At 49.6% G+C, this 15,886-nt stretch overlaps 2 protein-coding genes across 4 annotated transcripts in view; one reads left to right on the forward strand and one right to left on the reverse strand.

Moving 5' to 3' along the window:
* The window catches only part of LOC140422076 (uncharacterized), a 329,884-nt gene that overhangs the window by 267,458 nt on the left and 46,540 nt on the right, over positions 1-15,886 (forward strand). The window contains exon 1 of one of the 3 annotated variants that reach the window (XR_011947247.1): positions 14,890-15,114. The exons of 1 other annotated variant lie outside the window; for it this stretch is intronic. The gene's annotated coding sequence lies outside the window, so the exon portion shown is untranslated. Of the gene's footprint in view, positions 1-14,889; positions 15,115-15,886 lie in introns of those variants that run through there. One more of the 3 variants, XM_072507076.1, reaches the window with a different exon arrangement.
* On the reverse strand, positions 5,210-14,872 carry LOC140422052 (uncharacterized). Its single transcript, XM_072507029.1, has 2 exons — positions 14,665-14,872; positions 5,210-10,506 (listed from the first exon to the last, which is right to left on the reverse strand). The coding sequence occupies exon 2, from the start codon at positions 10,145-10,147 to the stop codon at positions 8,969-8,971; it is 1,179 nt and encodes a 392-aa protein (XP_072363130.1). The 5' UTR covers positions 10,148-10,506; positions 14,665-14,872; the 3' UTR covers positions 5,210-8,968.

A 15,886-nucleotide genomic window follows, 5' to 3' on the forward strand; every position in this document is an offset into this window, starting at 1 on the left:
TTTAGAATTCAGCAAAGGAGGATCAAGAAACTCAAAGAGAAAATAGAATATGAGAGCAAACTGGCGAGAAACATAAAAACGACTGGAAAAGCTCCGATAATGTTAATAAATCCCCAAAAGCTTATGCTCTCCATCCCAGAGTGTTGAAAGAGGCGGCTGTCGAGATAGTGGATACATTGGTGATCATCTTTCACAATTCTATAGATTCTGGAATGGTTCCTGCAGATTGGAAGGTGGTAAACATAACCCCACTATTTAATGAGGGAGAGAGAAAACAGGGAACCACAGACCCATTAGCCTGACATCAGTAGGAGGGAAAATGCTGCAATCTATTATAAAGGATGTGATAACATACGAATTAGGAGCAGGAGTAGGCCACTCGGCCCCTCGAGCCTGCTCCGCCATTCAATAAGTTCCCGGCTGATCTGATTGTAACCTCAAATCCACATTCCCGCCGACCCCACGATAACCTTTCACCCCCTTGCTTATCAAGAATCTATCCAATTGTGTCTTGAAAATATTCAAAGACTCTGCTTCCACTGCCTTTTGAGGAAGAGAGTTCCAGACTCCCAACCCTCTGCGAGAATAAAGTTCTCCTCTGCCTTAAATGGACAAGTTGTTACTTTTAAAGTTACTCCAATTTCTAGATTTTCACACAAGAGGAAACATCCTTTCCACATCCACCCTGTCAAGGCCCCTCAGGATCTGATACGTTTCAATCAAGTCACCTAAATTCCATCGGACACAAGCCCAGCCTGTCCAATCATTCCTCATAAGACCAGCCTCCAATTCCAGGTATGAGTCAGTAAATCTTCTCTGAACTACTTCCAACACATTGACATCATTCCTTAAATGAGAGCAATACTGTACACAGTGCTCCAGATGTGGTCTCACCAATGTCCTGTATAACTGAAGCACCACCTCCCTACTTTTGTATTCAATTCCCTTTGTGATTCATGCTCTTGGACACCCAGATCCCTCCGAGTCTCAGAGCTCTACAATCACTTACTACTCAGGTCAGAAACTTTTTTATTCTTCTGGCAACATGGACAATTTCTCATTTTCTCACATTATTCTCCATTTAGCAGATCTTTTCCCACTCACGTAACCTACCTCTATCCTTTGTAGTCTCCTTATGTCCTCGTCATAATTTACTTTCCTACCTATCTTTATACCATCGGAGCAGGAGTTGGCCATTCAGCCCATCGAGCCTGCGCTGCCATTCAATACGATCATGGCTGATCATCCACTTCACGGTAGCACAGTGGTTAGCACAGTTGCTTCACAGTTCCAGGGTACCAGGTTCGATTCCCGGCTTGGGTCACTGTCTGTGCGGAGTTTGCACTTTCTCCCTGAGTCCGAGTGGGTTTCCTCCGGTTTCCTCCCACACTCCAAAGATGTGCTGGTTAGGTGGATTGGCCATGCTAAATTGTCCTCAGTGTCCAAAAAGGTTGGGTGGGGTTACTCTGATAGGGTGGGGGTGCTCTTTCCAAGGGCCGGTTCAGACTCAATGGGCCGAATGGCCTCCTTCTGCACTGTAAATTCTATGATTCTATGATTCAATGTCTTTTTCCCCACACTATCTCCATATCCATGTGTTATTTTTAAAAATATATATTTTATTAAAGTTTTTCGATCAAAAATCTTTCCATTTTTACAACTTAGTAACAAAATGTACATTGACCGTTATTTAAATAATATATTAAACTAACAACAAATGAAGAAAAAAATAATAATACAGTAGAAGTAAATATAAACAACTAGCATAAAAAGAAAGAGAAGAACAAAAAACAAAACACAGAATAAACCCTCCCTCCCCCTCCCCCCTGGGTTGCTGCTGCTGTCTTTCCTGTTTTCCGTTATCGCTCCGCGAGATAGTCAAGGAACGGTTGCCACCGCCTGGTGAACCCCTGAGCCGATCCTCTTAGTGCATATTTTATTCGCTCCAGTTTTATGAACCCTGCCATGTTGTTTATCCAGGCCTCCACGCCCGGGGGCTTTGCTTCTTTCCACATAAGTAGAATCCTTTGTCGGGCTACTAGGGATGCAAAGGCCAAAATGTCGGCCTCTCTCACCTCCTGCACTCCCGGCTCTTCTGCAACCCCAAATATAGCTAACCCCCAGCCTGGTTTCACCCGGACCCCCACCACCTTTGAGATCACTCTTGCCACACCCACCCAGAACTCATGCAGTGCCGGACATGACCAGAACATGTGGGTGTGGTTCGCCGAGCTTCGCGCGCACCTCCCACACCTATCCTCCACCCCAAAAAATTTGTAATCAGGATGGGGAGGCACTGAAACATGAAGAGAAACCTCGGGAGGACCACCATTTTAACCGCCTGTACCCTGCCCGCCAATGACAGGGGCACCATATCCCACCTCTTAAAGTCCTCCTCCATCTGCTCTACCAGTCGCGTCAAGTTAAGTTTATGCAAGGTTCCCCAGTTCCTGGCCACCTGAATCCCTAGGTATCGAAAATCCCTTGCTACTCTCCTCAGCGGCAGATCGTCTATCCCCCTGCCCTGTTCCCCGGGGTGCATCACAAAAAGTTTGCTCTTTCCCATATTTAATTTATATCCCGAGAACTCTCCAAACTCCCTGAGTATCTGCATTACCTCTGGCATCCCCTCTACTGGGTCCGCCACATATAGCAGCAAATCGTCTGCATATAATGACACCCGATGTTCCTCTCCTCCTCTGAGCACCCCCTCCACTTCTTAGAGTCCCTCAGCGCTATGGCCAATGGCTCGATTGCCAACGCGAACAGTAACGGGGACAGGGGGCACCCCTGTCTTGTGCCCCTATGTAATCGGAAATAGTCCGACCGTTGCCTATTTGTAACCACGCTTGCCACCGGGGCCCCGTACAGGAGCTGAGCCCATCTGATGAACCCCTCTCCAAACCCAAATCTCTTCAGCACCTCCCATAAGTAGTCCCACTCCACTCTATCAAATGCCTTCTCTGCATCCATCGCCACCACTATCTCCGCCTCCCCCTCCGATGGGGGCATCATCATCACCCCCAGCAACCTTCGTATATTGGCATTCAATTGCCTCCCTTTAACAAACCCTGTCCGGTCGTCATGTACCACCCCTGGGACACAGTCCTCTATCCTTGTCGCCATCACTTTGGCCAGCAACTTGTCGTCTACACTTAGGAGGGAGATGGGCCTGTATGATCCGCACTGCAGCGGGTCTTTGTCTCGTTTCAGGATCAACGATATCGTCGCCTCCGACATTGTCGGGGGTAGTGTCTCCCTTTCCTTAGCCTCATTGAAGGTCCTCGTCAGAAGTGGGGCCAGTAGGTCCACATATTTCCTGTAAAAGTTCACCGGGAACCCATCTGGTCCCGGGGCCTTTCCTGCTTGCATGTTCCCAATTCCTTTAATCACCTCCTCCACCTCAATCTGCGCCCCCAGACCTGCTACCTCCACCCTCGGGAACTCCAGCTGGTCCAAAAGGTGTATCATTCCCTTTCCCCTCCGGGGGTTGGGACTTGTACAGCCTCTCATAAAATGACTTAAACACCTTGTTCACCCTCCCCGCTCTCTGCTCCATCCTTCCCGCCCCGTCTCTAACTCCTCCGATCTCTCTTGCCGCCCCCCTCTTCCTAAGTTGTTGGGCCAACAATCGGCTCGCCTTTTCCCCATATTCGTATTGTATCCCCTGTGCCTTCCTCCACTGCGTCTCCGCCTTACCCGTGGTCAGCAGGTCAAACTCCGTCTGTAGTCTCCGTCTTTCCCTGTATAGCCCTTTATCCGGGGTCTCCGCATATTGCCTATCCACCCTCAGAATCTCCCCAATCAGTCTCTCCCTTTCTTTACCCTCTTGTTTCCCCTTGTGGGCTCTTATGGAAATCAGCTCCCCCCTAACCACCGCCTTCATCGCCTCCCATACTACTCCCACCTGGACCGCTCCATCATCATTGACCTCTAGGTATCTTTCAATACATCCCCTCACCCTTCCACATACCCCCTCATCCGCCAGTAGTCCCATGTCTAGTCTCCAAAGTGGGCGCTGCTCCTTCTCCTCTCCTAGATCCAGATCCACCCAATGTGGGGCGTGATCTGAAATGGCTATAGCCGAGTATTCCGTTCCTGCCACTTTCGGGATCAGCGCCCTTCCCAGGACAAAAAAGTCTATCCGGGAGTATACTTTATGGACGTGGGAGAAGAAGGAAAACTCTTTACCCATTGGTCTGGCAAATCCCCACGGATCTGTTCCTCCCATCTGCTCCATAAACCCCTTAAGCACCTTGGCCGCTGCCGGCCTTCTCCCGGTCCTGGATCTGGACCGGTCCAGCCCTGGGTCCAGCACCGTGTTGAAGTCCCCCCCCATTAACAAGTTTCCCATCTCCAGGTCCGGGATACGTCCCAACATACGCTTCATAAAACCCGCGTCATGGCATATACGTTCACCAGCACCACCGCCTCACCTTGCAATCTGCACTCACCATCACGTACCTGCCCCCACTATCCACCACTATGGTCTTAGCCTCAAACGATACCCGTTTCCCCACCAGTATTGACACCCCTCTATTTTTCGCATCTAAGCCTGAGTGGAATACCTGTCCCACCCATCCTTTCCTTAATCTGGCCTGATCCGCCAATTTCAGGTGCGTCTCCTGAAGCATAACCACATCCGCCTTCAGTCTCTTTAAGTGCGTAAATACCCTTGCTCTCTTAATCGGCCCATTCAAACCACTCACGTTCCACGTGATCAACCGGGTTGGGGGGCCCTTTACCCCCCCCCCCCCCCCCCCCCTCGTCGACTAGCCATCCCCTTTTTTAAACCAGCTCCTCACCCGGGTCCCACGCACCCGTCTGTCCCCCAGACGGCGCCCTCCCGTCCCGACCACCCCATCTCGTATCAGCTCCCCCCTACCCTCAGCAGCAGCAACCCAGTTAATTCCCTCCCCCCCCCCCCCCGCCGGCTAGATTCCCCTCTAGCTTGATTGCTCCCGGGAGCCAGCAAACTCTGGCTGACCTCGGCTTCCCCCGTTTATCCTTGGCCTCCCTGCGTGTGAGGCCCCTTCCTTCCTGCGCCCATTTTGCCCGCCGCAATTTCCATATCGCGGGAAAAAACCCGCGCTTCCCTTGCGGCCCCGCCCCTAATGGCGCAGTTCCCTCGTTCCCCTTCCCTGTCCCCTTCTCCACCGGCACCCACATTTCTTCGTGTGTCCCCCCTCGGGGGGGGGGGGGGGGGGATTCCCCCGTCTAACATTGTTACAGATTAGCCCTCCCCTCTCCCCACTTTACATTTCTGTGCCACCACCTCGCTACCTCTTTCCAAACATCAATTCCTCAAGTCTAGTCCAATTTCTCTTCTTGAATAAATGTCCATGCCTCCTCTGCCGTCTCGAAGTAGTGGTGTTTGCCCTGGTGTGTGACCCACAGTCTTGCCAGTTGCAGCATTCCAAATTTTACTTTCTTCCTGTGGAGCACCGCCTTGGCCCGATTAAAACTCGCCCTCCTTCTCGCCACCTCCGCACTCCAATCTTGATATACGCGTATCACCGCGTTCTCCCACCTGCTACTCCGTGTCTTCTTAGCCCATCTCAGGACCATCTCCCTGTCCTTGTAGCGGTGGAACCTCACCACTATTGCTCGCGGTGTTTCCCCTGCCTTTGGTCTTCTCACGAGGACCCGGTACGCTCCCTCCACTTCCAGGGGGCCCGTCGGGGCCTCAGCTCCCATTAAAGTATGGAGCATCGTACTCACATACGCCCCAACATGAACTCCCCCTGTCCCTTCGGGAAGACCCAAAATCCTTAGATTCTTCCTCCTCGAGCTGTTCTCCAGGGCTTCCAGCCTTTCTATGCATCTCTTGTGAAGTTCCTCGTGCGTCTCCGTCTTCACCACCAAACCCTGTATCTCGTCTTCGTTCTCGGCTGCCTTTGCCTTCACTCCACGGAGCTCCATCGCCTGGATCTTTTGTGTCTCCTTCAATCCCTCGATTGCCAGTAACATCGGCGCCAGCACCTCTTTCTTGAGCTCCTCCACACATCGTCGGAGGAACTCCTGCTGTTCTGGGCCCCATACCATCTGGGCTCCCTCGGCCGCCATCTTGCTTCTCCCTTCTCTTCTCGGCCGCTGCTCCAGAGGATCCTCCGCAATCTGGCCACTACTGTTGTTTCTTTCCATCCACACCCGGGGGGACTCCTTTCTTTGTCACCTCCATAAGACCATAAGACATAGGAGCGGAAGTAAGGCCATTCAGCCCATCGAGTCCACTCCGCCATTCAATCATGGCTGATTTCAACTCCATTTACCCGCTCTCTCTCCATAGCCCTTAATTCCTCGAGAAATCAAGAATTTATCAACTTCTGTCTTAAAGACACTCAACGTCCCGGCCTCCACCGCCCTCTGTGGCAATGAATTCCACAGACCCACCACTCTCTGGCTGAAGAAATTTCTCCTCATCTCTGTTCTAAAGTGACTCCCTTTTATTCTAAGGCTGTGCCCCCGGGTCCTAGTCTCCCCTGCTAATGGAAACAACTTCCCTACATCCACCCTATCTAAGCCATTCATTTTCTTGTAAGTTTCTATTAGATCGCCCCTCAACCACCTAAACTCCAATGAATATAATCCCAGGATCCTCAGATGTTCATCATATGTTAGGCCTACCATTCCTGGGATCATCCGTGTGAATCTCCGCTGGACCCGCTCCAGTGCCAGTATGTCCTTCCTGAGGTGTGGGGCCCAAAATTGCTCACAGTATTCTAAATGGGGCCTAACTAATGCTTTATAAAGCTTCAGAAGTACATCCCTGCTTTTATATTCCAAGCCTCTTGAGATGAATGACAACATTGCATTTGCTTTCTTAATTACGGACTCAACCTGCAACCTCACACTGGGTTTGGCCGTAAAAAATTTCCGTTGGGGCTCCCGATAGGAGCCCAAAAGTTCGTTAAAACGGGAGGTGCCGAAACGTGCGGCTTAGCTGGTCATCGCCGCAACCGGAAATCTCCATTTGTGTTATTGATATTTAGAAATCTGCCTTTGGGTGGCACGGTGGCCCAGTGGTTAGGACTGTTGTCTCACGGCACCAAGAACCTGAGTTCGATCCTGGCCCCGGGTCACTGGCCATGTGGAGTTTGCACATTCTCCTAGTGCCTTGTGGGTCTCAGATCCCCAACCGAACTTGATGTACAGCATTGGTGAATTGGCCACGCTCCACTGCCCCTTAATTAGAAAAAAATAATTTATTAAACAAAGAAACAGAAATCTGTCAGTCTCTGCTTTAAACACACTCAGTGACTGAGCTCCCACAGCCCTCTGGGGTAGATAATTCCAAAGATTCACAACCCTCTGAGTAAAGAAATGTCTCCTCCGAGACCGATCCTAAGTGCATTCCCCCTTAGTTTGAAATTGTGTCCCCTGGTTCCAGATTCCCCAACCAGGGGAAACATCTCACCTGCATCTTCCCTGTCTATTTCTTTATGGATTTTGTAAGTTTCAATGAAATCCCCTCTCATTCCTTGAAACTCCAAAGAAAAGAGGCCTAGTTTCCCCAATCTCTCTTCATAGGACAGTCCTGCCAAACCCGGAACAAGTCTGGTGAAACTTTGTTGCTGTTCCACTGTGGCAATACCTTTCCTAAGGTAAGGGGAGTAAAACTGCACACATTACTCCAGCTGTGGTCTAAGCATTTCATAATGATCGATGTCAAGGCCATCGAATGGTATTCATTGAGGCACGTTGCCTGGTTCTTCTTTGGCACCGGTATGATGGTGGTCTTCTTGAAGCAGGTGGGAACCTCAGAACGGAGGAGGGAGAGGTTGAGGATGTCCGCGAACACACCCGCCAGTTGGTCCGCACAGGATCTGGGTGCATGGCAGGGACTCCCGTCAGGACCTGCCACTTTCCGAGGGTTCACTTTCAAGAAGGCCAATCTGACTTCGGAGGCTGTGAAGGTGGGCATGGGCGTGTCCAAGGCTGCTGGGGCAGATGACAGAGGTTTGTTGGTTTCCTGCTCGAAATAAGCATAGAATGCATTGCGTTTGTTGGGAAGGGGTGCACTGTTGCTAAAGATTCTACTCGGCTTTGCTTTTTAGCGCATTATGTTGTTTAAGCCTCGCCACAATCGATGAGAGTCCATGATTCTCGCTTAGTCTGGCCAACTCTTCTGTTGTCGCTTGGCATCCCTGTTGGCTTTGCAGGGGTCGTACCTAGATCTTTTTGTATAGGTCACGGTTGCCTGACTTGAATGCCTCAGACGTGGCCTTCAGTCGGGAGTGAATCTCCCGATTAAACCATGGTTTCTGGTTGGGTAACGTACGTACTACCTTCTTTGACACACAATCCTCCACACACTTGCTGATGAAGTCTGTGATGGTGCTGGCATACTCGTTTAGGTTAACTGCCGAGTTCTTGAATATGGACCAGTCGCATAGGAGCTCTTCTGTTGCCTCAGACCAGCATTTGCACAACTTTCATAACCAGATTCTCCAGCTTAAGTTTCTGCTTGTACGCCAGGAGAAGGAGCACCATCTTGTGGTCCGATTTTCCAGCAGTGCAGTCAGGGGATGGATCATCAGGCGCCCTTGATGTTTGTGTGGCAGTGGTCAAGGATGTTGGGGCCCCTGTTGTGACAGGAGATGTGTTGGTGGAATTTTGGCAGTACACTCTTGAGGTTGGCCTGGTTAAAGTCCCCGGCCACGATGAACAAGGCCGCCAGGTATTCTGCTTCATTGTTATTTATAGCGGTTACAATTCATCAAGCGCCTTCTTCACTTCCGCCTGGGGTGGGATGTAGACCGCCGTGATGATGGCAGAAGTGAACTCCGTGGAAGGTAGTATGGACGGTACTTCACAGTCGGGTATTCCAGATCCGGGGAGCAGTAGTTCGCCAGGGTCGCCACATCCGAGCACCAGGAGTTGACGAGGAGACAAACCCCTCCACCCACTCCAGGTTTAGTCCTGGATGTGATTAACAGCAGGAATAACAGCAGAATCCAACCCGTCATCACTTGTGAACCCTTTGGTGTCTCAGCATGTTGGACGACTGAGTGAATCCCTCCCCACAGTGAGTGTAGGGGATTGGCTTCCTTTCAGTGTGAACTCGCTGGTGTCTCCGCAATGTGGGTGATGTTTGAAACCTCTTTGTGCAGTGAGAGCAGCTGAACAGTTTCTCCTCAGTGTGAATGCGCTGGTGCAACATCAGTACCCGAGAGCTTTTAAACCCACTCCCACAGTCGGAGCATTTAAAGGGTCTCTCATTGGTGTGAGTGACATTGTGTTTCAGCAGGTTGGATAATTGAGCAAATCCCTTATCACACACAGTGCAGATGAACGGCTTCTCCCCGGTGTGAACTCTCTGGTGTCTCTGCAGGCTGGACAACCGAGTGAATCCCTTCCCACAGTCAGAGCAGGTGAACGGCCTCTCCCCGGTGTGAACTCGTTCGTGTTGCCGGAGGCTGCCAATGTCAGTGAATCCCTTTTCACACTGAGAGCAAGTGAAAGGCCTCTCTCCAGTGTGAACTCGTTCGTGTCTCCGCAGGCTGCCAATGTCATTGAATCTCTTTTCACACTGAAAGCAGGTGAAAGGCCTTTCTCCAGTGTGAACTCGTTCGTGTCTCCGCAGGCTGCCAATGTAATTGAATCTCTTTTTACACTGAGAGCAGGTGAAAGGCCTCTCTCCAGTGTGAACTCGTTCGTGTTGCCGCATGTTGCCAATAACATTGAATCTCTTTTCACACTGAGGGCAGGTGAAAGGTCTCTCTCCAGTGTGAACTCGTTCGTGTTTCCGCAGGCTACTAATGGCAGTGAAATCCTTTTCACACTGAGAGCAGGTGAAAGGCCTCGCCCCAGTGTGAACTCGTTCGTGTTTCCGCAGGTTGCCAATGCCATTGAATCTCTTTTCACACTGAAAGCAGGTGAAAGGCCTCTCTCCAGTGTGAATTCGTTCGTGTGTCCGCAGATTGCTAATGTTAGTGAATCCCTTTTCACACTGAGAGCAAGTGAAAGGCCTCTCCCCAGTGTGAACTCGTTCGTGTCTCCGCAGGTTGCTAATGTCAGTGAATCCCTTTTCACACTGAAAGCAGGTGAACGGCCTCTCTCCGGTGTGACTGCGTTGATGCCTTTCCAGCCCGTACGAGCCTTTGAATCCCTTCCCACAATCCTCACATTTCCATGGTTTCTCCATGGTCCGGGTGATCTTGCGTCTCACCACGTTGGACGATCAGTTGAAGCCTCGTCCACACACAGAACACCTATATAGTCTCTCCCTGCTGTGAATGGTGTAGTATTTTTTCAGGCTGTGTCACTGGTTAAAGCTCTTTCCACAGTCAGTGCGCTCTAACAGTCTTACACGGGTGTCTGTGTGTGTCGCAGTGCTTTTCCAGACACACTGATGTTTAAAATCTCTTGAAGCAGACAGAATAGGCAAACATTTCTCCTTCTAGATTCAAAGGCCAATGATCCCAAGAATGGAGTGACTCAGTCAGTTCTTGACGTGATATTTAGTTTGAGATCTCGGCCTCAAACTCCTCTTGTTCGAACTTCCTGCAAACAGATTTTACAATAGTAATCATTGTTAGTACAGGATAGAAACTCAGAACAGACAATTCTAGTTTCTATCGAACATTCTTTCCTCTCTCTTTCCCTGAAATGCTCTCAATCTCAATCCCACACACTCTCCCTCCATTCTCACTCTGCTGTATCTAATATTCCCCCTCCCAATTCTCCTGAAGGTGCCGATTCAGGCTGATTGACAGATCCCTGCTCACTGCTTCCTACCCTGGACAGAGAGACCTATATTCACTTACTTTCCCTCCCAATTTTCCTGAAGGTGCTGATCAACAAATCTAAACTCACTAAAACCTGTACAAGAGTAGAGAATCTCCATATAAATACATTTACTGATTAGAGATAGGGAAATTCTGAGGAAGAACTTTATTTAGTCATGGAGTGGTCATGACAGGGAACTCACTGCCCACAAGCGTTGTGGAAGTCGAGATGATCAATAATTCAAAATAATATATGAAGAAAATAAGCTTTCAGGGGAACAGGGATATCGAGGGGGAATGGCACTGACTGGATTGCTGTACAGAGAGTCAGCATTGACTTGAGTTCCCAAATGGATTCCATAAGTGCTGCAATGACTGTATGACTGGAAATATATAATGTAGGTAGAACTAATAATACATGTATTTCATTACAGAACCATCAATAATATATCTAATACATTCCATACAACACTAGATATATCTCTGTGCAATATAACATTTTTTTAAATTCATTTACGGGATGTGAGAGTCGCTGGTTCAGCCAGCATTTATTGCCCATCCCTAGTTGCCCTTCAGAAGGTGGTGATGAGTTGCCTTCTTGAACCGCTGCAGTCCTTGAGTTATAGGTACACACCCTGTGCTGTCAGGGAAGGAGTTACAGGATGTCGCCCCAGCAACAATGAAGGAAGGGCGATATATTTCCAAGTCTGTCTGGTGAGTGACTTGGAGGTGAACCTCCAGGTAGTGGGGTTCTCAACTATCTGCTGCTCTTGGCCTTCTAGATAGTAGTGGTTGTGGGTTTGGAAGGTGCTGTCGGAGGAACCTTGGTGACTTACTGCAGTGTATCTTGTAGATGGTATACACGGCTGCCACTGTTCGTCAGTGGTGGAGTGTTTGAATATTCATGGAATGTGGAGCAGTCAAGCGGGCTGCTTTGTTCTGGATGGTGTAGAGCAGCATGTTGGAGCTGCACTCAACCAGGCAAGTAGTGATTATTCTATTACATGCCTGACTTGTGCCTTGTAGATGGTGGAGAGGCTTTGGGGGTCAGGAGGTGTGTTACTCGCTGTAGCCTTTGGCCTGCCCTGGTTGCCACCATATTAATATGGCTAGTCCAGTTCAGTTTCTGATCAATGATAACCCTCAGGATGTTGGTTGTGGAGGATTCACCAATGCTAATGTCAAGGGGCAGTGGTTAGATCCTCCTTCGTAGGAGATGGTCGTTGCCTGGCGCTTGTGTAGCACAAATGTGATTTGCCACTTATCAGCCAACATCTGGATACTGTGCAGGACATGCTGCATTTGGACATGGACTGCTTCATTATCTGAGGAGTCATGAATGGTGCTAAAGATTGTGCAGTCATCCACAAACATCCCCACTTCTGGCCTTATGATGAAAGGTAGGTCATTGATGAAGCAGCTAAAGATGGTTGGGCCTAGGAGTGTGCCCTGAGGAACTCCTGCAGCTGAGATGATTGACCTCCAACCACTACAACCATCTTTTTTTGTGCCAGGTATGACTCCAACCAGCGGAGAGTTTCCCCCGATTCCCACTGACTCCAGTTTAGCTGGGGCTCCTTGATGCCATAGTCGGTCAAATGCTGCCCTGATACCAAGGGCAGTCACTCTCACCTCTGGCATTCAGCTCTTTTGTCCATGATTGAACCAAGGCTGGAATGAGGACAGGAGCTGAGTGACCCTGGTGGAACCCAAACTGAGCGTCCGTGAGCAGGTTTTGCTGAGTAAGTACCATTTGATAGCGCTGTTAATGACCCCTTCCATCACTTTGCTGATGGTGGAGAGTATTCCGACAGGAAAGTAATTGGTTTGGTTTGTCCTGTTTACTGTTCCCTTTAATGTCAGCCATCTCCTGGGGAAACCAGCCCTTTAAATGTGAACATTAGGAAAGAGACCATCATTTTAGCCAGACAAATAAATGTGTCAAGCTGAGGGAGCAAAAGATGTCAATGTCTTTCAGAGAGAGAGACCTGGGCCAAGCTTTTCAGAGTCTGCACCCTCCCTGGATTGACTTCCTTTCCCTTCAGTTGCTGCAAGTGACCAATTGAAGGTCAGAATGAGACAAGAAATGGAAAGGGGGAGAAAAGAAAGTGTTTTACTCACAGATGTTGGAGACAGGAGGACATTTCAGTCTGTGTGAAGCCCAATCTCCTTTCACATGAAGCCCGCGCTGATTGGAGGACCAGCGTCCTTCCGGTCCTAACTCTATCCATTAGCCAACACCTCACAGGAAGGTCAGGGGCTGGGCTTTCCTCCACACATGCGCAGCTTCCCCTCACCCTTGGACATGCGCAGTACCTGATCACCCGCCCGTGCGGCGGATAGAGCGGGTTCCCCAGCGCGGGGGATTGTGGGAGCTACGGCCGACACTGTCCAAACTCCTGGGTGAAAAGTGGAGGAGGCTTGGGCGGTTGTGTGCGAGCTTGGTGTCCGCCCCCGGGCCGATTCGAAAGGCAGGCCGCCTCTGGGAGCTTCCTGGATGGGATGAAACAGCAACTCGGCGCCCGTTGCTCCTGGTCCCCGAGGGAAGGGGAGAAGACCGGTTTTGGAGTACTGCGACCAGTCGTGTTTCAAGTCAGCGGTTGAGCTGCGGAGACGCTGCTTTGGACTGCGAGGTTTGCTGTCGGCGGGTTTGAGTTCGCCCAATGGAGGACGAAGGAATGGAGGAAGGATGGCAGCTGGATAGGCTGCTGGAAGCGGCGGGTCGGAACCGGGAGTGGATACCCGATGGGCGGCCCGCGGCCTGCAGCCGGGGTGGGTTGCTGCCGTTCCTGGGGTCTCCAGAGGTTCAGCCCCCCTGGACGCCCTGTGGGCGGTTGGGACTGACTCTGGGACTTTCTTCCCTGTTGTCGACTGTTGCCAACATTGGAGCGACTCTGGCCGCTGCCATTGGAGGACTTTGAGGACATGTTGTTCCTTGTGAAATTTCGGCTGGAGCGCTGAGGTCATGATGTGGAACGTGCAAAATTAATGGACTCTTTTTTTATGGACTTTTCTATGAGTACTAAGGGATTTTGTTTTCATGTTTTCTTTGCTTTCGTTTTCTTTAGCAGCCTATGACATTCAACTCATTTCGGGTTTCCTTGAAATGGTAATTAGTAATTGTGGTGGAACGCTAGTTGGTGCGAAACTGCTCTCCCTCCGAATGGTCCCGAGCCTTTGGGCGGGGTCCACAGGAGGGGGGGGAACACTCTCTCCTCCGCCGTGCCCGGGTCTGGCTCTCCGGTGGTCTGTGCTCTTAGCGAGGAGGGGCCTTTCCCCCGGGGTGTCGGCTGCAGGGCGGGGTGAACGGGGGTGGGTGAGCGGGGATTAGTGTTCGGTGATTGATTCTATCCTGTTAAATCTTTTTTGGGGTGAATTGAGGCCTGGTGCCTGATGATTGGGTTTGATATGACACTGTTAAAATGTATCGAGGCCCTGTGGGTCATACTTGTTTCCGAAGCGGCCGTATTGTATCGGGGCCTTGTGCCTCGCGACTGCTTGTCTTATGTGTTTAGAGGCCGTTACCTCGAAATGTACTCGTGTCTTGTGGTTTTTTTGTTCCTTTTTTCTTTGGAATGGTCGTTGGGTTTCGAAGCCTTGTGCCTCACGACTGTTCGTGTTATGTGACTGTCCGATTGTTACTTGAACTATGTGTAGGGCCTGTGCCTTGTGGCTGGTTGTGATAAGTGACTGGTTAATTGGTATCTGGAAACGTATTTCGGCCCTGCGCCTTGCAGCTATTTGTGTTCAATGACTGTTACAACGTTATTGTGAAATGTAATTGGGCCTTGTGCCTTGCAGCTGTTTTGTGTAAAGTGACTGTTTAATCATCAATTTGACGTGTGTTTAATCGTCAATTTGAAGTGTAATGAGGCCTGGAGCCTTGTAAATTGGTTTCTGTAATAATTGTGACGACAATAAAAGAGTTACTCACAGATGTTGGAGACACAGGAGGAAGGTTCAGTCTGTGACGTCCAAGCTCCATTCACACAAAGCCCGCGCGGATTGCCTTGGAGGACCAGAGTCCTTCCGGTCATCCAACTCTTCCCATTGGTTAACGCCTCAGCAGGAAGGTCAAGGGTGAGCTTTCCCTCGCACATGCGCAATCTCTCCCTCAGACATGCGCAGTCCCGGGGTGGGGAGAGGGGAATCACCGAGAGACTTCTTGTTCTGGCCGCAGCCGGTTGCCTGGAAACCTTGTCTCGAGGAGGGGGAACAATGAGTGAGGCGGAGGAAAGTTGTTGACCAATGGGAAGAGTTGGTGAACCGGAAGGACTCTCTTCCACCATCCAATTAGCTTCCCGTTTTCTGAATGCGGAAGCTGGACAATGAGCAAAACTGGGGCCTCACACAGACTGAAAACTTGTTTTTGTCGCCAACATCTGTGAGTAAAACAGTTTCTTTTCTCCCCCTTTCCATTTATTTTCTCATTCTCACCTTGAATTGGTCACTTGTAGCAAAGGAAGTGAATCCGGGGAGGGCGCAGACTCGGCAAAGCTTGGCCCAGGTCCCTCTCTCTCTCTGAAACACATTGACATCCTTTGCTCCCTCAGCTTCACACATTTATTTGTCTGGCTAAAAGGATGGTCTCTCCTAATATTCACAATAAAGGGCTAGTTTCTCCAGGTGATTGCTGACATTTAAGGGGACAGTAAATTAATACCAGACAGGCATGTCTTATATGGTACACATCAGATATATTATTTATGGTTCTGCGATAAAGTGCAATCCAGTCATCTCTTCCCTTAGAGGGTTATTAGTCTCTGGATTTCTCTTCCACAGGGACCAGTGGGGTGTGGAGTCATTGAATATATTCACAGATGAGTTGGACAGATTTTTAATTACTTGTTATGTTTTAAATAATTTTTAAACAATGAATGCAACAGAGTAACAGAAAAAATCGTGGCAAATGGGTACAGAGCAGAACAAGAGATATTGCCAACATACATCCAAGCAACACATTGCAGAATTAATTTGGAACAGGATATTTGAGGGAGCAGAGCCTCGAGATGAAATGCCAGATTAATTGAAGAACCAGTTTACAGGTTAAAGTCGTGAGTGGGGAAAGAGGGTAAGATTATATAACAATTCAGTTTGTAAACCCCAAAATATTACAAGCAGACTAACAGCATAATCAAATTAAAATGAATAACACA

This window comes from Scyliorhinus torazame, chromosome 5, assembly GCF_047496885.1.
Source record: "Scyliorhinus torazame isolate Kashiwa2021f chromosome 5, sScyTor2.1, whole genome shotgun sequence".
NCBI classification, from domain to species: domain Eukaryota; kingdom Metazoa; phylum Chordata; class Chondrichthyes; order Carcharhiniformes; family Scyliorhinidae; genus Scyliorhinus; species Scyliorhinus torazame.

Coding starts and splice junctions, on each gene's coding strand:
- LOC140422052 (XM_072507029.1), bottom strand. CDS start 10,147: ATGGAGAAACCATGGAAATGTGAGGATTGTGGGAAGGGATTCAAAGGC.